The 23,535-nt window shown below is 36.5% G+C and overlaps 1 protein-coding gene across 2 annotated transcripts in view; it reads left to right on the top strand.

Annotated features, from left to right (window-relative positions):
- The window catches only part of GABRA1 (gamma-aminobutyric acid type A receptor subunit alpha1), a 61,023-nt gene extending 38,239 nt beyond the window's left edge, over positions 1 to 22,784 (top strand). Inside the window, exons 8-10 of one of the 2 annotated variants that reach the window (XM_032627128.1) lie at positions 9,602 to 9,754; positions 14,717 to 14,919; positions 19,898 to 22,784. In XM_032627128.1, the coding sequence (XP_032483019.1) occupies positions 9,602 to 9,754; positions 14,717 to 14,919; positions 19,898 to 20,209 (668 nt within the window). In that variant the 3' untranslated portion in view covers positions 20,210 to 22,784. The remainder of the gene's footprint in view (positions 1 to 9,601; positions 9,755 to 14,716; positions 14,920 to 19,897) is intronic. The other variant, XM_032627127.1, reaches the window with a different exon arrangement.
- Positions 22,785 to 23,535: the final 751 nt, after the last annotated feature.

The raw sequence follows: 23,535 nt of genomic DNA, 5'->3' as shown, positions 1-23,535 counted from the left end.
ATGAATTAAATCCATGAAGAGTAATCATCACACTTCCTGGCACATAAAAAACTCTTAATAAATGTTAGCTATTAATATCATCTAGGCCCCATTTATTGTCATGATTCAATAAATCTTGGTAAATTTCTAGCGGCAATCATTACGCATAGGATACCAAAAAGCCTTTTTTTCCCCACAAATCCATTTGTAACTCTAGCCAGTGATTTTCTACAGCTAAAATCTACACTGATCACTCCATTCTGGAATTAAAAGTAGATGGACCACCATCCTTCTTGGTACTGTAACTGTTTTACCAATGAAATACTCAGAATTAGATCAGATACTATGCAGCAGCTGTATCTAAAATTTTAAACTTTTGAAGTTGCTTCAAGAAATAAGATGAGTTTAGTTATGCATGTATCCCTTTTGTGACTAAGGGATATGTGATCATAGGGTCAGATAATTATAAATAAAATTTGGATTCTAACAATTAGGAAAATGTACTCCCTTAATACCAATATTTTTAATTATGTTCAATTACTGAAAGCTTAGCAAGGATCAACAATTTTATGACTGTATCTAAAATTTGAAATTAGTTCATTCACTTTGATTTGTAATTCCTGAAAAAAAAGACAATTAAGTGACATGTAAAGGCAGAATTGCCCTTTTTCTCAGGAAAATTTCTTCCTTACATTTCAGACTTTATATTAGGACCATGATCATTATAATCTGACCATTCTAAATTCAAGTAATAGGTCAATATATCTTACTCTGATTATTGGGTAATTGCTGCTTAACAGGATCTGTCTTTTGCTTACTTTATAGCATCCATGGCTACTATAGAAGTTGAAATATTTATGTTTCTTGCTTTGAAAAATGGAGAAGATTTTCCCTCAGCTTTGCCTACCTTAGAAGTGCACATGGCATAGTGGGAATGTGTTAGGCTTTGCAGTGAGAAAGATGTGGGCTCAAGTCCTAGTCCTGCCTCTTAGAAGCCTGGTGACTTTGGGAAGGTCATTTATCCAATTAGAAACTCTGTTCTCTTCTAATAATGGCGAGTCTGTAATTGTGCATTAAAGATGAGATAGTATAAAACACTAAACAGAGTGTTATACAGTAGATGCTCAAAATGGTGTGCAATAGCTGTTGTTATTGTCCTGAAAATATCCCAAAACGTGGAAAATACCGAAAATTTTTCTTCCTCACCAAGTTATGTTGGAAAAGATACTAAAATGATCAGTGCTTACTTTTTAAAACTTGAATGCTATTATAAACTGGATACTGTGGCAGGTGCTACAGTCAATGATAGACAAGACATATCTTGCTCTCATGAAATCTGAAGTCTAAAGGAAGACAAACACAAACTATAGTTATCAAAATGGGTGGTAAGTGTTGTGATTAACATTTTTGTGAGGGCAAGTACGTGTCTGTCTTCTTTTTTTTTTTAACATCTTTATTGGGGTATAATTGCTTTACAATGGTGTGTTAGTTTCATGTCTGTCTTCTGTATCCCTATGATTTACTACAGTAGATGAAACAGGAGGCACTAAATATATATTCTGAATGAATGAATAAAAAATAAATGAATCCAGCCTGGGTAATCAAGGAAGGATTGCTGCAGGGGTTGACTTTCATTTTGTCAATCTGTATTTGTTGGGATCCAAGTAATCACTATCCTAGGCCCAGGACATTCAGAATAATAGACAAAGAACTTCCCCTCAAGAAATTCTCTCCCTACTATCATTAGAATGGAGGTTAGAGGATGTCAGGGAAATAGTATTTCAAATGCAATAGCATGCATGCAATAGGACAAATATACACTACGGTTGCTGGGAGGAAGCAGTGCTTCCATTCTGTTCTAACGCTAGTGACCTTGGTGTGTCACTGTATCCCTCTTTATATTCTAGTTCCCATGTCTGCAAAATAAGTGGCTTAGTCTGATGAACTTGGAGACCTTTTTCACTTTTGGTTTCCTAAATCAGCCTACCTACATTCTTGTTACTCAGAAAAGATATACAGTCCCAAAAGGGCAATAGGTGAGAAAGAGTGGTCCAACCCACCACCACCAAGGTGGCTAGACCTCATAAGTTAGGCTCATTAAAAGTCATCATTTCATGTTAGAGCTGCAAGTTTATCTGTACAAAATAAGAGCTTTTCCTTGTCATTCCAATAATGACATGATATGGGGGGAGGGGGGAGGAGAATAAAGAGCAAATTCTCAAATGTGGGAGCTCAGTTTGATGTATGTTTTCCCCTCCACACTAAAACCCTGAACTACCCTTCCTCTGGGTCTCCTTTAGCTCATCAAAAATACACCTTGTTACATTTCTATGAGAAGAAACAAAGATCTTTTGTAAGGTCTTCAATCCCATATTTCACAACTCCTACAGAGCCTTGAAAACATTAAGATAAATGACATTGAGTGCTATTATCTCCCTGTTTCTGCCAGAAGACTAGGAATGGTGGCAGAAAAGTACACACACATTGAGAATGATTAGATAAAAAGCATCTTCTCTTACCTTAAAATTCTCTGTGGGGAGAGAAGCAATTCAGGTCACCTTCTAGAAGGTTAGAAGGTGTTTCCCTGCTTGCGTGCAACCAGCACATGTGTGAATACTCATTCACACACACTACCAGTAACCTCTTTCAGGTCAAACACCTCTAGATCACTTCAGTGCCATAGGAGGGAAGATATGAGGCTCAATCCAATACTTGGATTTTTCTCAGTGCAAACATATTAGAGGGACAGTCCCTTCATTGGAATCTGCCATCAGTTTGGGGGAAAAAATGAGTTGGAGACTTAGTTTGAAGTGCACTTATTTACCTGGCAGAGCAAACTTGTTACAAGGACACAGAAGGATGAGTCTAGTCAGTTTTCACATCTGATGCAATTCTCTGTTATCCATTCATTTATTCACTTAGTCCTTCAACCATTTGCTCATTTACTCTGTTTGACACTGTGATCGGGCCTGGAAAAGAGAGGTGAAGGACCCATAGTTCCTGCACTCAAGAAGCTCATGGTTGAGTGATGTAGGTAGCTAATATGCATTGCGTTGTTCTAATCCTTACAACAGTCCGAGGTTGTAAGTATTATCATTATCTCCATTTTACAGATGGGACATAATTGAGGCCCAGAGAGGTTTAATGATTATTCCAAGGTCACACAGCTAGGCAGTGGCAGAGCTGGGATTTGAACTTGGGAAGTCTAGCTATAGAGTGTGTGCTCTCAACCACGTGACACACTAGTAATAGGCAGGATAGACATGTGAAAATGCAACAATGTGGTATAGCATGGAGCTTAAGGGGTGGATTCTGGAGTTATACTGTGAGGTTTTGAATGTTGGTTTTACCACTTATTAACTGTGTGACCTTCCTCTGTTCATCTTTTCTCTTGTACTACTTGGAGATGATCAGAGGACCTACTTCATGAGTTACTGTGAAATTGAAATGAGAAAAATGCATGTAAACTGCTTACCAGAGTATCTGACATGTAAAAATTATATAATAAATATTAGATATTACTATTAATAGTAATGATGAAGTTAGTACAAGAAAGCTACATGATGACACCGAAGAAGACGTCATTTCTTCTTGAAGTATAAGGGAAGGCAGTTTGAAACTAGACCCCAGCCATGGCCCTCTGACTCATTCTAATATACCACAATATGCTTCCTAAGGAATTCTTTAAGGAAAGCCCACACAAAAATTATAATTGTAATTAAGGGACATGACAATGTGACTTATACAGAGATGCAAAGTTGTTAAATTTGGCATTAGGTGTAAGAATAATATCACGGCTATAAAATAAGAAGAATGTAATATAAAATGCTTTTTTTAAAACACAACAATGATGACTGGAAAGTCGTCATATTTGCCTAAGTCAATAGACCGGTGTGATCAAAGGAAACGTAGGTGAGTTTTGTCTAATAAGAATGTCTCTTCTTGGGCTTCCCTGGTGGCACAGTGGTTGAGAGTCCGCCTGCCGATGCAGGGGACACGGGTTCGTGCCCCGGTCTGGGAAGATCCCACATGCCGCGGAGCGCATGGCCATTGAGCCTGTGCGTCCGGAGCCTGTGCTCCGCAACGGGAGAGGCCACAGCAGTGAGAGGCCTGCGTACTGCAAAAAAAAAAAAAAAAAAAAAAAGAATGTCTCTTCTCTGTGAATGACTTTTGTTTATTCTTAGAACAGATGACCAGGGAAAATTATAGGATCCTCTTTCCTAGAAACAGTCTTCTCTGGATGAGTTAAGGATGACTCTGCAGGGTTGAAATGAATGAGGAAAGCAACTGTTTTCACTGACCAGGGAGCAATAGTGGTGATCGACATTCACCAAAGGAGCCTCAGGACTTCTATTTTTGCAGCCTAATACATGATCTCCAGAGAAATAATATAACTGTAAGACGTGAAAACAGGTTTGTAGGAGGGAAGATGGAGAGGGAAACTTACATAGTCATCTGGTCAACCTAATCATATTTCAGATGAGGAGATAGGTCCAGAGGGGTTAAGTGGCCTAGAACTATAACCATTGTTTCCTTATTTCTATTTCAGTACTCTCTGAAGCAGATATTAAAATACCAGCCCCTCCCTCAATGACATTTTTTATTCCTCATTCCTTTGAAAAAGGTAGCATCTTAGAAAACACAAAATTTAGAATACTTGAAAGGAAAGTAATAGCTTTACATCCACTACAATTTTGTTAAAGAAATGAATGGAGCTAGAGAATCCATTTCTATCCTTTCTACCTTTACACTGTAAATCTGCATGTGACTCAGACTTCTTTAGAAGAACTTTCACATCTGTTATTTCATATTATCCTCACAGCATCCCAGGAAACAGTTAAGTAGCACATTATCATTTTTACGGAATAAATGAGAAAACTGAAGTCAAATAAAGTTAAGCAAGGAATTTACTCTAAGTAACCAACATTTAAGAAAGTAAAGGATGGAAGCCAGATCTAAAGAAACCCTCAATGCTGCTTTACAAAATTATATTCCTGCTTCTTTTCTTCTCTCTCTTTAATTTTGTATTGTGATGTATAAGAAATATTGTCACATCTAATTTACAAGCTTCCCTCAGGGTTACATGATGTGCAAGGATATTTGAATTACAATTCTTCTAGACTGTTAAATCAGAGGGAAATAATTTGACATGCTTAGTACATAAGCACTTGATGTCTAGAGATACTCTTTCAATCCAATTTACATGACTTTTTTGGGTTTTTTTCTTTCATTTTTAAATGATTACAATGTGATTCTGATTTTGCCGCCTTTTGCTCTCCTTATTTAAATGTTATTGATGGAAATAATCAATAAATAATATATAATAAGAATAGATAAAAGTTTTATTTGAGCCAATCTGTGGATTATAGCCTGGGAGACACAGATTCAAGAAGTGCTCTACCAGACTACAAAAATGGGGGAGGCTTATAAAGGCAAAAACTGCAAAATTACATAAGCTGTTTGTCAGAAATTATAGATGGAGCTGGCAAGAAGTAAGGATGTTTATTAAGCAAGGGTTGGTTGGGGTCTGAAATGGATGCATAGTTACATGGGGAGAAATTGAGACCATAAGGTTGCAGCTGGCAGCTGCTAGCAGATATTATTTTGAGAATGGCTGGTGGTGTCCTTGAGTCTGGTAGAGTTCAGAAAATTGAAATTCTCAGTGATACAGGAATATATCTGAAACCACATCCACAGTGGCCACCCAGATCCATTTTGGATGCCTGAACCTCAGTTATTCCATTTAGATTTTTAAATGAATTCTTTTCTTTAATGGTTAAAGTCGATGTACAATACATGCTTGACAGGCCACAAGACAGGCTGTTCTGGTTAGCAAAAAGTATCAACCAATTCGTGTATAAGCCAGAATGATTTCCCCATGCCTCAACATGTGAAAATTTCTTCCATCAATATTTTGTACCAAAACTTCTTAGATTTTGTTTAACTGAGGAAGGTGACGTCAAAAGATTTGAAGTTTTCCTCTACTTTTTCTAATTTGTTAGTGAGGAAGTGGTTTATAAAACAAATATAATGTCACATGATAGCTCCTCCAAAAAAATAATCTTGGCAGAATCTTCCCAAAATGTCACATTGTGAACAACAAAAGATGATAATGGAATATATATAGACATTCACCTTTCTGGCATTATATGACAGATGGAATTTTTTCTTTGAGCTGATGACATTTTGCAGGCTACAATTGAATGAATGGTTAGGAATGATAATGCATACTCCTGGGAGGTGAGATGTAACCTGACTATATCTACCCAAGGCTACATTTTAGCAGAGTCCCAGGAAAAAAATGTGTCTTTTTGCATTTTTCTCAAATTTGAATCACCTGTTTATTTCAGATGACCTTGGAGACATTATCCAAGTTATCTACAGAAAATAGAAAAAAATTAGATAACATTTTATTTACCTTTCAAAAAAGAGATGCTAGTGGATGTTAATTGCAATGAGTATTCTTAAGCCTCATTCATCCCTTTTCACCATAGGTAGGTGCTGAATATTGAGGATATGTAAAGCCATGCTATACTCAAAGAACTCTCTCTCTTCTTAATTAGCTTTCAGTTTGGTGGAGGTGTATAAGTACATAAATAACTAAAATTAAAAGTATATAATATATTGATAAGTGTAAACAGAAGCTGTAAATAAATTTGAAGTTACTTAATATTGATCAGTAAATGGCAGGTGTTATCATTAATAACAATCATGAAAACATAACTGAATGTATCGATGATTTCCTACTATAGAGAGTACAGGGAGCATTTCTTCTACCAATAATTCTACCAATTCTGACTGGAGAAACAAGAAAAGAAATGGAGAAAGCAACTAAAATTTATTTTAAAACTCTTATGTAGAATGATCTTCACTAGAGCCCTTATTCTGTATTCTCCCCACAATATACTTATCACTATTTTATAATAAGGAAACTGAGGATCAGAGAGTTTAAGGCTACACAGCAAGAAAATAGCATATCTGGGTTTTGAACCCAAATTCATTTGCTTCTAAAGCTAATAAAGTGTCCCCATACAGTACATTTCTTCCTCTTCTACTATGGACTGAGCCCAACCCATATATGAACAAAATATTCGGCTATAGAAGAGGTCAAGTAGGGAATTTTGTTGATCAGATTACTGAGATATGAAAATGTGTGGTGAGACATGAGATGTGATACTGAAACACGTGTCAGAGCTAGGATGTGGAGAGTGTTGGGTATTGGTTAGGGAGTTTGCTTGTTAGTATGTAACACTGGAGACACTGTTGATTATCACATTGTGGGAAGGGAGAGTGGCTACAAGTGGCATCTAGTGGGCAAGAGGCAAGGTATGTGGCTAAATATCCTACATTACACAAGACAGCTCCCACAATAAACAATTATCTGTTCTGAAATGTCAGTAGTACTGAGGTTGACAAACCCTGATGTGGATAATGGGAATCCATTAAGGTGTTTTAAGGTATGTACGTATGCTTTAAAACAATCACTCTGACCTCAAATTTAGGGGAAATTGTAGTTCAGGACATGACTGGAGACCAACAAGACAGTTCATAGATTATGGTAAATTTACATTGTAAATCTGCAAAGGAGATAAGAGCAATGACCATGAGATAAGAGATAGACTGAAAGATACTGCACAGGTGAAATTAAAATTGTGATGATCAACTGATTCCTTTCTCTCTCTTTTGGAAGTCCTACTAACAACCAAGGATTAATTCCAGGTTTTTATCAATAGCCTGAGTGAACAGACAGATGAGAGTGCCATGAATTTAGAAATGGATGCTAAGTGGAAAAGAAGCCCTGCTATATGCTAGTCATTATTTTTTATGGAAAAGTTTAAGTAATATCACTTTTGAACATATTTAGTTGGTGATATCAATGAAAAATCAGTATCTATGAGATGTCTAGTAGATATTAGGAAATACAGTGGTTTTTGAGAGCAATGTCACTTAGAGATGTAGATTCCCGCAGCCATCTGGATAAAAATGACATTAAGAGCAGGGGTGAGAAGGAAAATTCCTTATTAGAGTCAAGAAAAAAAAAATAGAGATGATGACAGCTAAAGACAGAACTATACCAGGAACCTCTACATTTGCTTTGCAGAAAGATGAAGATTAGTGCCCAAGAGACAGGAAGAACTCATAACTCTCTGACTGAAATATCCAGTGAGTTAGCAAAAGAAACTGAAAAGGAGAGCTAAAAGGAGAATGTGAGTCTAGAGAGTGCTATCAAGATGGTAGGGGCAGTCAGCATTGCTTAATTTTTAGTGCTACAAAGAAGATGGTCAGTGGGTTTGAAGATTGAGATCTTTAAGACTGAGATGTTCAATTATGGATATTAAGAGATCGTGAGCAGTTTTAACCACATTATAGGGGCTGAAGCTGGATGGCCATGAGCTGAGACATAAATCACAGGTTGAGGAGGGAAAAGTTTGAAGTTGAAGGGAAGGAGGAAGATAGAGAAATGTGAATACCGAAGACAGCAATATTCTCTTAGTAAGAATACACCTATTTTTCTCCTACCCACACACAGATAACTAAGTATATATTCAGAGTGAGTAAAGCTAAAAACGTCTAAGACTTGCAATTAAGAAATAACATCAACTAAAAACAGAAAACACCTCCTACAATTTGGGCTGTGTGTTTATTTCTTTGGGCCTCTAATCAAATCAGACTTTGACATATATAAAGACCATGGAGAGTGCCTAGCTACTTCATTATTTCCCAGACTGGTCTAGGAATTGAGACAAGTTCAAAAGCTAGTGACAAATAGGATTTTTCTGCCCTCACCTTAAAGAATGGTTTGTGTGAATAGGTGGGACCTGAAGAGTTGCATGTTTTGAAACCTTCCCAGGTGATGGTGATGAAGGTGTTCCTCAAAACAAATTTTGAGAGTTCCATCACACTCTTCTCATCTTGATAATCAGGGTAAGCCAAATCCAAGGTCAGAGAGCTACTGAAAGAAAGTGCAAGAGCTGGAATTCAGCTCCCCTGACTTGGACACCAAAGCTCCTCCATTAGACAGGCTGACTCTTTTCTGCAGAGGACAAACTGGTGTCTTCTAATCCACTGGTGTACATCATCAGGATCTAGCACATTGCCTTCAGGGTTATTAAAGCCAATCTGTAAACATATGCTCAGATTTGTCTCTTAAATGTATCATGTACCGGGATTAGGACATAAGAAAATCGATGAGATCTCTGGCACATCAATCTCAACCTCAGTGGCATTTTGGTGTTTGTTTGTTTTTTTAAATTTTATTGGAGTATAGTTGATTTACAATGTTGTGTTAGTTTCAGGTGTACAGCAAAGTGAATCAGTTATACATATACATATATCCACTATTTCTTTTTTTTTAGATTCTTTTCCCATACAGGCCATTACAGAGTATTGAGTACAGTGCCCTGTGCTGTACAGTATCTATTTTATATACAGTAATGTGTTATGGTGTGTTTTTTAAATGTCTCTTTTCTTTCCTGGATAAAAGCTTTTCTCTCCAGGAACCAGATGTCACATGGATAAAGGCTATGTCTAACCTCCAGGTTCTTGCTGCTGATGGAAAAACTCACAAATAATTTATTTTCAAGGTCAAATTGCTCACCTTACTGTCTGTTTTACCCTCCAGGAGAATATGTTGTTATGACCACTCATTTCCACCTGAAGAGAAAGATTGGCTATTTTGTTATTCAAACATACCTGCCATGCATAATGACGGTTATTCTCTCCCAAGTCTCGTTCTGGCTCAACAGAGAGTCTGTACCAGCAAGGACTGTCTTTGGTAAGTGCCAATCAAGATGCACATGCAAGGGTCTGGAGGGCAAGTTGTATCGTATCTGTGACATTGCAGATAGAATGAAAAAAGTAATAATACGTTAAAATCTGAAGTTAATACAATAGGAATGTTCAAGGAATTACCATTCTCATTATGACATGATTGTAAAAAAATTCTTTTTTTAAAATAGCAAGCTGTTTTAGTGCATGTTAATTGATGGGATTAATGAACACGTGATTTGCTATTTTAGGAGAAAAATGGAATGAAGCAGGTATGAAATGCATGTGATAGATTAAAATACACACATAGAAACATTAATACTTAAATCATACATTTAGAATCATTTAGAATCTAATGATTCTAAAACATTAATACTTAAATCATACATTTAGAATCATGTGTCAGTGTATTTTTTGAGAATCTGAGAAAATATAGTATCAGCAGAACTACTTCTTTACATATATGAAAGCAAGGGGTCCTTATGTAGAAAGAACTCATTGATGACCATGACACCAGTACAGGAATATCTCATTTTACCCAATGTGTGTACTTCTGAAGAGTTACAAATATTTTTTTCTATGAAAATATTTTAAATGCCTTAGATGCTTTAAGTCAGTCTAATGGAAAAATGTTTAAAGGGTAATAACTTTTTACTAATAGGAAAACTCACTCCCTAATTTATAATTTTAGAAGTTTGTATTTCATATAAAGAGGTATTTCCTGCCTGTGTCATAGTACACTGTCTTAAGTGTACTTTTCAGGCTGATGAAAACAAGATTTCATCACCAAAAACTTACTGATTCATTCATTCATTCACTCATTCATTAACTGACTTTTTCTTTGAAATCTACTATGAGGTCCTACTATGTTCTATGCATGGAATGTAGCTGTTACCTTAACATAAACCATTCTTTTCATGAATGTTAAATTCTGGAGCTTAAAATTTGAATAACAATAAAATCATGCAGAATACTTATTGAATGCTTTTATATCAGGCTTTGTTCTATGAAACAACCCTATATTATCTTATTTAACACTAAAAGAATCCTCTGTAATATTATCCCTGTGGTATAGACAAGAAAGCTAAGGAGCGAGATATTAAGTAACTTGCCCAAGTTCAGAAGCTATGAGGTGAAGAAGTCTGGAGTAAGACCCAGACTCTTAGCTCTAGAGTCTGTGCGCTTAATGATGATGAGGTACAACTACCCATGTACTTCCTGCTGCAATGACAAGGCATGGAATGGGGTTGTCGTGGGCAACATAATTTATCTGGAAATTATAACCACATATTTAATTGGTGAAAGGTACAATTATCAAGGTTCATTCCAAAAATATCGACTAGGCACATGCTATGTTTAAAACCCTTTACTATAAAACAGAAGCCTTCAGGGGCTTACATTCTAAACTGAGGATTATCCTTGTGCAGAGACCCCCGTGGCATCAGTCATCTCAGGAAAAAAAGCAAGACTCTGTTACGAGGGCACAGAAAAACATCTTTTCTTCTGAACTTATCAAGGTGCTTCTGGGGTGGAAACCACGAAATCTCTGCTGTGACATTAGCCTAAGAACAGCTAAAGCAAGACCCAGAATGATTTCACCCGCAGAGCAAAAGAGTAGTTCATTTAAAACTCTTTTTTTCCCTTAACACAATTTGTAAATATTAACTAGTGTTTACACCACTTATTAGAACTGAAGATTGAACTCTTGTCAGATGCTCACTTCTATATGTGTATGTAGTTTAAGCCCTTTATTCACTTGAATTATTTTTAAATGAGAACAAAAGACATGTACTTTATATTTTATGTTTATTTTTGTAGAATGAGCCCAGCACTGTAGTGAAAATGATTTTTTAAAATGCTCACTTCCCCCGCCTTGGTCCCCAACAAATCCTACCCTTCCTTTTTGGAAATCCTCTAAAGCACTTTGGAATGTTTTATAAGTCAAAAACCTTGTTCTTAACATTTTCAACAGTCTGCTATCTCAGCTGACTCATGCCCTTTGGGTAAACATAACTGCATATCTGTAAACTCAACCCTGGCAAGTGTTTCTGTGTATCAAGTTATATATTTCTAATGTTTTAAGTTCAATAAAATCACAAATACAATTTTCTGAGACCTTCAGCCTTCTAACATTTATTTAGTACACGTCTCTATTCTTTCTAGTCTGCGCCCAGTGCATTCCTCTGAGCTGTGGGGAATGCCTGAGAGGGTCATGGGTATTTAAAGAAAAAATACCAGAGGGAAAAAATAAAGCAAAAGTTGTACCTTATAAGAGTTTAGTAAATGGCATCCAAAAGGCAACAAAGCTGGAGCCATTTCATGTCTTAAAACATCATCTTCTTAACCTTCCATCCTCTTTCTCATTTGGAGGCTGTGGTCATGTAAATTTGCTGCCAGACAGACCCAAGTTTTAGGTTCAATCTTCAGTCTTCTAAGTGTCAGTTGCCTATAAAATGAGAGTACAATTAAAATAAAATAGTGCCATTTAAAAGATTAAGTGAGAAAAATAAAATAAAATTTGTAAATTGTCGGGCTCAATACTTGAAACAATAGATACTCAGCATATTTTTGGTTTCTTCCGTTTCCCTATAGCAGGAATTGTAAGACCACACACACACACACACACACACACACACACACACACACACACACACACCTCTCTTTATGTTATTGTTAACTGTTTTTAATTTATGGATACTTTTTTTTAAGAACACCCATTCCCCAATTACTTTTAATAGTTGGTGGCCCACATAAGCCAAAATTCAAATAAAAAATGGAATTCACTTTAGCGGGGATTTATCCAAAAGGACTGAAGTTGTTCATAATAAGTTATTAACTTTGGGGCTTCCCTGGTGGCACAGTGGTTAAGAATCCGCCTGCCAATGCAGGGGACACGCGTTCGATCCCTGGTCCGGGAAGATCCCACATGCCACGGAGCAACTAAGCCCGTGTGCCACAACTACTGAGCCTGCGCTCTAGAGCCCGTAATCTGCAACAAGAGAAGCCACTGCAATGAGAAGCCCATGCACCATAACGAAGAGTAGCCCCTGCTCACCGCAACTAGAGAAAGCCTGCACGCAGCAATGAAGACCCAACACAGCCAAAAAATTAAAAAATGTTATTAACGTTGTCCTTAGTAAGTATCAGGCTAAGTGCTAAACACTTTATTACATTATTTTATTTAATACTCACAATAGCCCTCTGAGTTAGACTTAGTAAAATTAATTTATAAGGAAATAATTACAAAAAATCCAGAAGCTCACAACCGTGAGGCAGTTTTCCCAACGTCACTCAGCAGTTACAGAGCTGGGATTTGAAACTGGGTTGCTCTGTTTTCCAAATACTGACATTTAATTACCTTGCTCTTTGCTCAAGTTAATATTGATATGTAAATCTGGGGGCTATTTTCCCACCAATATTCCTGAAACCATTTGTTGGTTACATAATATGGTTAATGCTCCAGAACTTTCTGCAACACCTCTAATGTTCATAGTAAGGCTATTTCCTACAACTGTGACCATGTATCAAAAATATGAGTTAATAAAAATCTCAGTGTTTCTTCTTAGTCCTATCACTTTCTAATAGAGTTAAAGATCATCTGTCTTGAAAATCATGGAAACTAGGGAATGTTGTATGGTTTAAAGCAGTTTAGAAAAATTAGCCACCGACCAGCTGTGTAACCCTGCTGATTCTCTAAAATTAATCAAAAGGGTGAATCATAGGTATGAGTTTTAGACACATGGGATGACAATATCTTCTGTGGCAATAATTTACTTATCTTTAAAATGCTTTCACATATTATTATATTTAATCCTCAAATAATCTTGTAAATGTGCAGAACTTTTCCTCTCTTAGAATTTCAACAATGATGTAGACAATCAAGAGAATGAAGTTTAAATCATCACTTTTAAAGTTATGGAGACTGAGGGCCCTAGAAGTTAACTCGCTTACTCAAGGCTACAGAGCTAAGAAGTAGTGAGGAACTAGTTACTGGAAGAGGTTAAGATTTTTTCAACATCATGCAACCTAAGCCACCCCCACTGGGTTCCTGTGATTTTTTTCATACATTTTCAAATGGCTTAAAAGGGAACTTATAGTATTCTAACTAGTTTAGTGCATTACATATAGTAGGTTGATAATATTAATTTGTTAAATGAACATTAATGGATGTCATCATTCACATACCAACACTTATAATAATCTAAGTAAACTAAAAGCAACTGATGTGAAAACTGCTTTGAATGTAGGTGATTTTAATCAGTAGGGATAGATTCACAGAATAGGGAAGATAGGGCAGCATTAGCAGAGAGAGTAAGACTGTGGACATTTGAATCTGATGAATGTGTTCAAATTTGGTTTTGCTACTTCTGAGCTATGTGACCTCAAGCAAGTAACATGCAACTTATTTCAGGAACATCTTCAAAAGAGTATCTATTTGAAGAATCAGGAAAATATAGTATAAAGGCCAAAGAGTTAATAATGTAACAAGATTATCCTAAAATAATTATCTATCAATGATGAATTATCAAAAAGTTATTGGTTTCTTGGATTGTATATTCAAAGTACACAGGTAGAATATTAAACAGAGCTGAGGATCCAGAGACTACCTATGGATCAAGGACAGTGAAGATACCTGCTTTCTTTTTCCTACAGTTGGGGACAGTGAAGGAATATTATTTCCTTTCCTACCCAGGACACCATGTTCAAGACATCTATTTACGGGAGTTTACTATCTTATTAACAGCTTCTCAATAGCAGAGGAGTTTATCCCTCCAAGAGCTCTCCATCAATACTGCCATACCATGAACTGCAAACTACACTGGGGTTAAATTAAAACTCATTCATCCCAAACCAAAATGGGATGAACTTGAAAACACACTCTGTCTGTGTTTCCCTTTACATAAGTAGGCTGACCTCAGTGATGAAAGTTTGTAGTATGAACCTACAAATTCACTTTCTTTCTTTACAGGAGTAACAACTGTGCTCACCATGACAACTTTGAGTATCAGTGCCAGAAATTCCCTCCCTAAGGTGGCTTATGCAACTGCTATGGATTGGTTTATTGCTGTGTGCTATGCCTTTGTATTCTCAGCTCTAATTGAGTTTGCCACAGTAAACTATTTCACCAAAAGAGGTTATGCATGGGATGGCAAAAGTGTGGTTCCAGAAAAGGTAAATGCTTTAATATTTCCTGTGATATAGCACTATTATGTCTTTTAAAACATATAGGATGGGATGTTTGGATTTGGGGGAATGGATGAAGAATGCAGGGTAAAGAGGATTCTTTGTTTCTTTGTTTCTTATGTCACAAATGATTAAGTGCTATGAGAATTTTGTTATTGCTAAGCAAATGTTGTTTCAGTGGATAGATGTTCAGAGTAGAATGAATGAGATAAAGGAGAAACACAAAGGTAAACATCTCTCCTCAAATATGCTTTCCTATGGTCCCCATTGACTGGAGAACAGTTTTAACAAACCTTACATTAGGAGCAATTATGCCATTATAATTTCTGTAACTTGAAAATTATAGTCTTCTGGTTGTTTTCCAAGCCTAATAACTTTGGTCAGAAATGTTATTACTTTAATGGCTCAATTGAATTGAGCTTGCAAAATGCATTATCTCTAATTTTCACTAAAGGGTAGGAAACACATTTTCTTTTTCCAAAATAGAGGTTTGCTTTAAGAATCATAACACACAGAATTCACAGAAAAATTCTTCACTGTAGAAAATTATCAAGTCAAGAATATCACTGTTCTTCTCAATTAGAACCTACTTTAGAGTGGATTTTAAAGCATAGTTGGGAGGGACTTTCCCCATGGTCCGGCGGTTAAGACTCTTCCTTCCAATTCATGTGGTGAGGGTTCCATCCCTGTCAGGGAACTAAGGTCTTGCATGCTGCAGGATGCAGCCAAAATAAATAAGGAAATAAATAAAGCACAGTTGGGGAGGATATTTCTACTTCTGGGGTTTGAAGGAAAAATATGTCAAAATGCAAGGGAGCCTTGCGATGGTGGAAAGAAGGGCAAAGTCAGAGACACAGAGATTCTAAGACATCTAGAAGTAATCTAGGAGGAATCACTCTACAGCAAATATAGAATTCTAGTGTCTTGAGTCAGTCCCTAAAAATACAGTTCTGTGGTCAAATACACTTGAATAATTCTGCATACTGTCACCAAGTCACAGTATAGTAAAGAGCCTGAGAGGGTGTATAGTAAAGAAATCCATTTAATGATGTTTTTCCCATAGCTCCACAAATATACTTGAAAAGAGGATCCTTTGTGCTGGAAACATCTACCACATTTAATAGAATCTAAAGCGTTACTGCTTATACGATGTACCACTAACACACGTATACGTAAGAAAGAAAATATGCTGCCAAGCAAAAGTTCTTTGAGCTCTACCTTTCAGCCACAGGTGAACACCTCAATGATCTTGTACACAAGCAACAGCATAGAAGGTTCTGCATCAGATGCACTATCACAAGCAAAATGGGCCAGAACCAGTCCTCAAAATTCACCTTGCCTTGAAACATCCTTGCCCAGTATAAATAAATCTCTGAATTTTCAAATCAAGAACCTAGGCTCAGGTTCAGTAAAGAGGAGACAAGACAAAAGGGACTGCATTTACCAGTTGGAGAAAGGGGTGAGAGAGTGGAGACAGAGTTTGTGTCCAATACTTACCTTAGCCATTGATGGCCTCCATTTGTCCTAGAACAAAAGGGCAGTCCCAAAGGAAAGAGCACCAAAACTGAAGATGAGTGATCATAAGACACTACCAATTGTAAGACATAGCCCAAAGTCATAGATGTGGACATTTTAAAAATGCACATCTTAGAATCACTGGCATATTCTGTTAAAGTTCTTCAAAATTAATTATATGCAAACATCGGTGATATGCAACTGAAAAATGAAATGCAAGCACTGGGAAAAGTTGCTTTTCTATCTTAATCCTTTCTTTGCATGCTGCAAGAGGCCAATGTCTTTCTGATTGTGGCTCATCAGTATCAGTGGTTAATGACTTGTTAGATGAATTGAACTTGATCTGGAAAGCATAGAATTTGGGTTGAGGCATTGGTGAGCTCATAGTTGAGTTTATATTTCTCTCTTTCTGACCGTATGTTAGTCTTTCAAGTGCTGTGTCTCAAATAAAATATTTCAATCTCTATCAATCTACAGTCCGTGTTATTCAGTGTACACATATAGCTATAGGTATGGTCACATCTATATATTTTATGTATATATATAGATAGATAGATACATATACATAATGCCTATATCTGTCATCCTAATGAGAAAGAGAATATTTTTTATAATTTATCTATGTCTCTGTAAAAATCTTCCCCAGGGCTTTGCCAGTTTGATTAGCTTATAATAAGGAGCATGATCACAGTGTGATCCAGGTCTCATTTTGACATTCAGAGAGAATAAATAACATATTTTTCTTGTGACCAGGTGAGTGTTTTCAGGAGAGGTAAAATTTCAATCTCTGACATGGTATAACTTCAAGAAAATCCACATAGGGCATCATGTTTTCAAGCAAGCATATAGTAGCCTTCTCAAGATCCATCCTCATATGTTTAATTGCTGAAAGAAATACCAACTTCTTTTTTTTTTTTTTGCGGTACGCGGGCCTCTCACTGTTGTGGCCTCCTGTTGCGGAGCACAGGCTCCAGACGTGCAGGCTCAGTGGCCATGGCTCACGGGCCCAGCCGCTCCGTGGCATGTGGGATCTTCCTGGACTGGGGCACAAACCCACGTCCCCTGCATCGGCAGGCGGACTCCCAACCACTGCGCCACCAGGGAAGCCCCCAACTTCTTAATGAATATGGGGGAGCTCAATATTTTCAGAAATGAAAAAAACTATATTATTTCCTGAGAAACCAACCAGATATTTCTAAATATCCTTTTCAACATGACGCTGCAAAAAGAAAGAAAGAAATAAAACACTTAAGTTGAGAAAATTTAGCATTAGGGTATTATGATAAATTGGCAGTAGGAGAGACAAAATCTACCAATAATACAAACTCTTCTCCAAGAATTCTTCCTGTGGCAGATTATTCATTTCAGTTTATCTAATAAGGTGTCTGTCACTCAACAAATTTTGTTTAGATTAGAACCCATTGCCTCTCTTCAACATCAGAGTGCATATACATTTTATCTAAAGGACATACATGCTTTTCAATGTATCCTTTAATATTAGATCTGCTATTTTCTAAGCAGTAGACTCAATACAAGTTCAGTCTGGCTGTTTGTGTTGAAATAATTCATATCACTTTTTGACTTGTAGTCATTTGGACCACATTCAGACAGAATCAATTTTACTCATTTTATTTTTGTACAAATAATTATAGAAATTTCTGTCACTCCTCCTAAAGCTTAAGCAAATCTGCCTTCACTATGAAATGGGTGTATACTTGGACTAAGTGGCCTTACTTTTAATGGTGTGATACTAGGAGAAAAAAAAATCTGGGCTTTTTTTTGGTTTTAAGTCCCAGTGAATGTATGCTTAAGGATTTGGAGAGGAGAAAAGGTAGCAGATAGGTCATGGAGTTGGATAATAAAGAAATTAACCTGTTAAAATTGCACCTTGTGAGTGAGAAATATCAGCTCTTCTAGAAGTAATAGTTTATTCTGATTGGATATTAAAAATACAGATTTTCCAGAGTATATCGAGTCTGGTTGGTCAAGTTTAGCTGCTCATGAACGTTCTCTGTGTAGTTTATTCACAATGTCAATAATCAGGCTTCACTCCCTAGGAGTTCTGATTCAAAATGCAAGATTGTGCCCAAGACATTTACACTTAAAAAATTTTTAACTGGTGATTTAGTGTGCACAAGAAAACAAGGCTCACTCTCCTAGACTAGTGCCATCCAGCAGGAATATAAGTGAGCCACAAATGTGAGCCATATATATAATTAACATATTTCTGGTAGCCTTATTTAAAAAGTACAAACCAGTGAAATTAAGTTTAATAATATACTTTAGCCAGTATGTCAAAAATATCCTCTTTACGTATAAATAATGCTAAACGTTATTTAGTAGAAATATTGTACTTTTTTTTTTTTTTGCGGTACACGGGCCTCTCACCGCTGCGGCCTCTCCCACCACAGAGTACAGGCTCCAGACGCGCAGGCCCAGCGGCCACGGCTCACGGGCCCAGCCGCTCTGCGGCATGTGGGATCTTCCCGGACCGGGGCACGAACCCGTGTCCCCTGCATTGGCAGGCAGCCTCTCAACCACTGCGCCACGAGGGAAGCCCTGTACTTTTTAAAAATTTTTCATACTTAGCCTTCAAAATCCTATGTGTACTTTATACTTCCAGAACATCTCAAATTAGACTAGCCACATTACAAGTGCTCAATAGTCACAAGTTACGGATGGCAACTGTATCAGAGCACATAGCTCTAAACAATGATACACTTTATTTTTGAGAAATGTCTGTACGACAGAAACTCTAAGAAATACCGCACTTGTCAATTACTGCACAGATAACGTTGATAAGCAGCCAACACTGAGCAAGAATTGAATTCAGGATATCCTGACCACCCCTGCTTTGCCATTTGCCCATTGGAAACATGGGGAGAAGGAACAAATAATAATTAGTTCAGCAGTTTTTCACTGCAAAACAAACTACCCCAAAACTTAGTGACCTAAAACAACGACCAAGCATTTTGGGCTGGGAAAAACCTGATGGTATTTCTGTTAGTCTGACCTGGGCTCATGCCAAAAAGTCCTTGATACGTGGTCATAGTTGGTCCTGCCCAAAACATCCATAAGATGTTTGGTCCACACCAAAGGACTTTGTTATTTGATCCTGTCCAAAACCATTTGGCGTGGACCCGATATGCTCATGGACATTTTGGATAGGACCACATTTCAAGGACTTGGCGTAAACCAAATGTCTTACGGACCAACTGTCTTATGGACATTTTGGACAGGAACAAATGTCCTACAAGGTCACTTGTCAATCTTATAACTAGACGTTTGTATCTGCATTTTTCATTTTTCCCCAAAATGCAGTTGTAAATTACGTTCCTTAGATTTTAAATAAAGCACATGTTTGAGTTCTAAAGGTCCCTTTGCTCAGCAACTTATAAATGTGCTTCCCACAGTTTACTAAACAAAATACTTTTACTCTTTCCTTCTACAGCCAAAGAAAATGAAGGATCCTCTCATTAAGAAAAACAACACTTATGCTCCAACAGCAACCAGCTACACACCTAATTTGGCCAGGGGTGACCCCGGCTTAGCCACCATTGCTAAAAGTGCAACCATAGAACCAAAAGAAGTCAAGACGGAAACAAAACCACCAGAACCGAAGAAAACCTTTAACAGTGTAAGCAAAATTGACCGACTGTCAAGAATAGCCTTCCCGCTGTTATTCGGAATCTTTAACTTGGTCTATTGGGCTACATATTTAAACAGAGAGCCTCAGCTAAAAGCCCCTACCCCACATCAATAGGTCCTGTCATTCACATTCTGTTGTTCAGTCCTCTGCGCTGGGAATTGCTTTCTGTTCTCAACGCAGTAATTCCCATCTGCTTTATTGCCTCTATCTTAAAGAATTTGAAGATTTCCTTATTTCCATAATTCATATAAGAACAACAGACCCCTGTCTGGCAGTCCAGAGCAGAGCATACAGCTGAGAGACAGGATTCTGAAAGAGAGAGCAAGACAGAAAAATCACGACAGAAGGAGACAGAAGGGAAGAGAGAGGAAAAGTGGGGGAAGTAAATCCAAAGACATGAGGAAAAGTAGAAGAAAAATCAAACTTAACTCTATAACTCTGGGTCATTTGTAGATATATATTTCCAGATATTCTAGAAAAAAAGATACTGTATATGTCAAAAATATTTTTATGTGAAGGTGTTTAAAAGAATAAATTACAAATGTTTAAAGAAGAAGCATTTTAAAAAATCTATGTCTTTATTGCACAAACTACAATGTGCTTCTTACATTTCTGTTTTGTTTTTTAAACCGATGTATAGCTTTAACATTCTGTTTCCAAAGCTAAAGATCCCCACTCTTTCTCCTTTTAAGAAATGCCTAATGCATTATTTTGTTGTTAAATGCTATTTTAAAATTTATGGAAAATTGTATTGGCAAATGTGCAGTTCCTCACTGTAGAGCACATTTAATCCAATGGAGACAAATGCTTTAAATAGGCTGCTTTACTATCATCTGAGCTTTTACCACTAGACTCAATGAGGAGTCATTTTAACAGATACACACTCAATAAAACTAAAAAAAGAAATAATAAATTTAAATAGAACAATTTTAAAAGATTTATTTTCCATCCTGTCTATATCCAGATAGCACAAGCATCAAATAATTACTGGATTTTCATTCTGAAGATGTTTTTAGAGGGGCAAAAATATTTTGCAAGCTCTAGAATTGTTGAATGTATTATTTTATATAACAGTACATTAAAAGCTTTAGATTGAAATTTATGACTAGTAAACAAATATAGAATATATAAATTATATATGTAAATATACGGCATGAGATTGTAAATTTTTTTACTTTTTTAAAGGTTGTGTTCTTAAAATACTGTGTAGGACTCACCGCTCTTAGCTGTTAGAATGTTGTTAAATGCTATGGAAATACTTTTAGAGCCTGCATTTAAGACCAGAACAGCCTGAAGGAATCAGATGGAAGTTCCAATATATGGGTATAAAATCTACTTATGGAGAGAAAGCTTGTAATTGTCCAGTGTACAGCAGTAAATCAGTTGCTATCTGCTCAAGTCATCCCACATTTCCCTATTTTAAGCTCTTGTAATATAGAAAGAAAATGGAAAAGCACTAGTGGGAGCTAGAAAATCAACTGTATATTATTGCTATCTTTGCTGATACCAACTATTTCAATAAGTGTTGTACCATATGTAGCATTAAATATAAAAATACATGAAAGAATGTACAGGAAATAGCTTTTATTGAGTAATATTACATTTCATTTATACTGTAGCAATATATTTGTAGGCATACTACGTAAGGGCTTTAATGACAAGAGGTCCATTAATACTCCCTATGAAAATTCCAGTCTGTTTCATTACTTCCCAGATGTTTTAGAAATAAATATTTATGCAGAAGGTGTTTTTGAAGTCTCCTTTTGTCTGACAGAATTTCAGAGATATTTAAAATTAGTGTCCAGAATCCACAGGTTATGGTCTAACCACATTTAGAATACTATGACATAAACCTGTCATCATAATTACCAAATAAGACAGTTGGGATCCATACCCAAGTTTTGAGCAATGTTTGTCTCAAAAAGCTGCTATCCAATGATGCAGGAAAATACAGTTTGTGTTTTCCTAAACAAACTCTGGTTTTGTTTTTAAATGTGCTTTATTGTTTGATATGGTCCTGCCTAAATTCAATAAGCTAGCCCAATAAAGTGTGAACCAGGATATTTCATCCTTCGGTATCATGTGTAGATATCATGTATAGAAATAAAGTAAAATATGGCTCTAACTTCTGTGTTGCTGTTAATCTTGTTATTTTGGGGCGTTAATCTAATGTGTTTATTAAGAGCATTTTATCTTCCAGACTCCTCATAGCTAACATTTGGTCTGTATTTTGCTCATTAGATGTGAATATTTCTTATTAGTCTGCTTTCTGCTATGCAATGACTGCATTTCTATCATTTCTTAGTTTGTTAGTATATGTGGACAGTATTCTATTGTATAAATTGATTGCACAACTTATCAAAGACAGATGATTCTATGTAGCTTTTCTACAGTGCTTTGCTAAACCATGTAATACTAGTTAAGTCTTCCTTGAAAATAAAGACACACTCTTATAGAGGACAGTTCCTGTAAACTCCCAGGAAAAATTTTTTAAAGATGACACTGAATGTTTATCGCACCTTAGTGCAGTGAAGTGGCAATAAAACCTAACATGAATCGAGGTTGTTTATGGCAGATGCATGTATTGCTTTACAGAGTTTAGCAAAAGCTCTTAATTTTATGTCATACTGTATTCTATTATAATAATAAAGCTAACATTATTCAGTAAAAAATGGAATGCTTGACTTTCTTTTCATGTTATCAATATGACCTATCATTGCCTTGCTTTAAAATATTTTCAAGTAGGAGCACCTAAAAGTGCCAAGTGCTAATAAGAATCTAGGCTACTCAGAAGATTTTTGAAGATGTATCAATAGTATGATCCTAAACTATGATTTTAAATGAATCACTTTCAAAAAGAGGAATTGTTAAACACCTGGTATCTGGTGCTGCCAGTAGCACCTCAAGGCAAAATTTGTAAAGCATAAATAGAAAAGAGTCAGCATACTGAAACAATAGTAGTTTGTTCATATCTATTGTTAATACAGCAGATTTCTTTTCTGATCTACTCCCGGGAGACTGGTTTAATTGTTTTAGAGGAAGAGTCTCAGCATTATAGTTTTTAAACCTCCCACAGATCTATTACATTCCTTAATGTTTCTATAAGCACAAAGTTAAAGTACAAAACACTGAGAGGGACCTTCAGGATGGTGGAAGAGTAAGACATGGAGATCACCTTCCTCCCCACAAATACATCAAAAATACATCTACATGTGGAACAACTCCTACAGAACACCTACTGAACGCTGGCAGAAGACCTCAGCCTTCCTAAAAGGCAAGAAACTCCCACATATCTGGATAGGGCAAAAGAAAAAGGAAAAACAGAGAAAAAAGAATAGGGATGGAACCTGCACCTCTGGGAGGGAGCTGTGAAGGAGGAAAGGTTTCCGCACACTAGGAAGCCCCTTCACTGGTGGAGACAGTGGGTGGCGGGGGGTGGG

Source organism: Phocoena sinus, chromosome 3 (genome assembly GCF_008692025.1).
Source record: "Phocoena sinus isolate mPhoSin1 chromosome 3, mPhoSin1.pri, whole genome shotgun sequence".
NCBI classification, from domain to species: domain Eukaryota; kingdom Metazoa; phylum Chordata; class Mammalia; order Artiodactyla; family Phocoenidae; genus Phocoena; species Phocoena sinus.
This window is presented reverse-complemented; position numbering and strand designations above follow the sequence as displayed.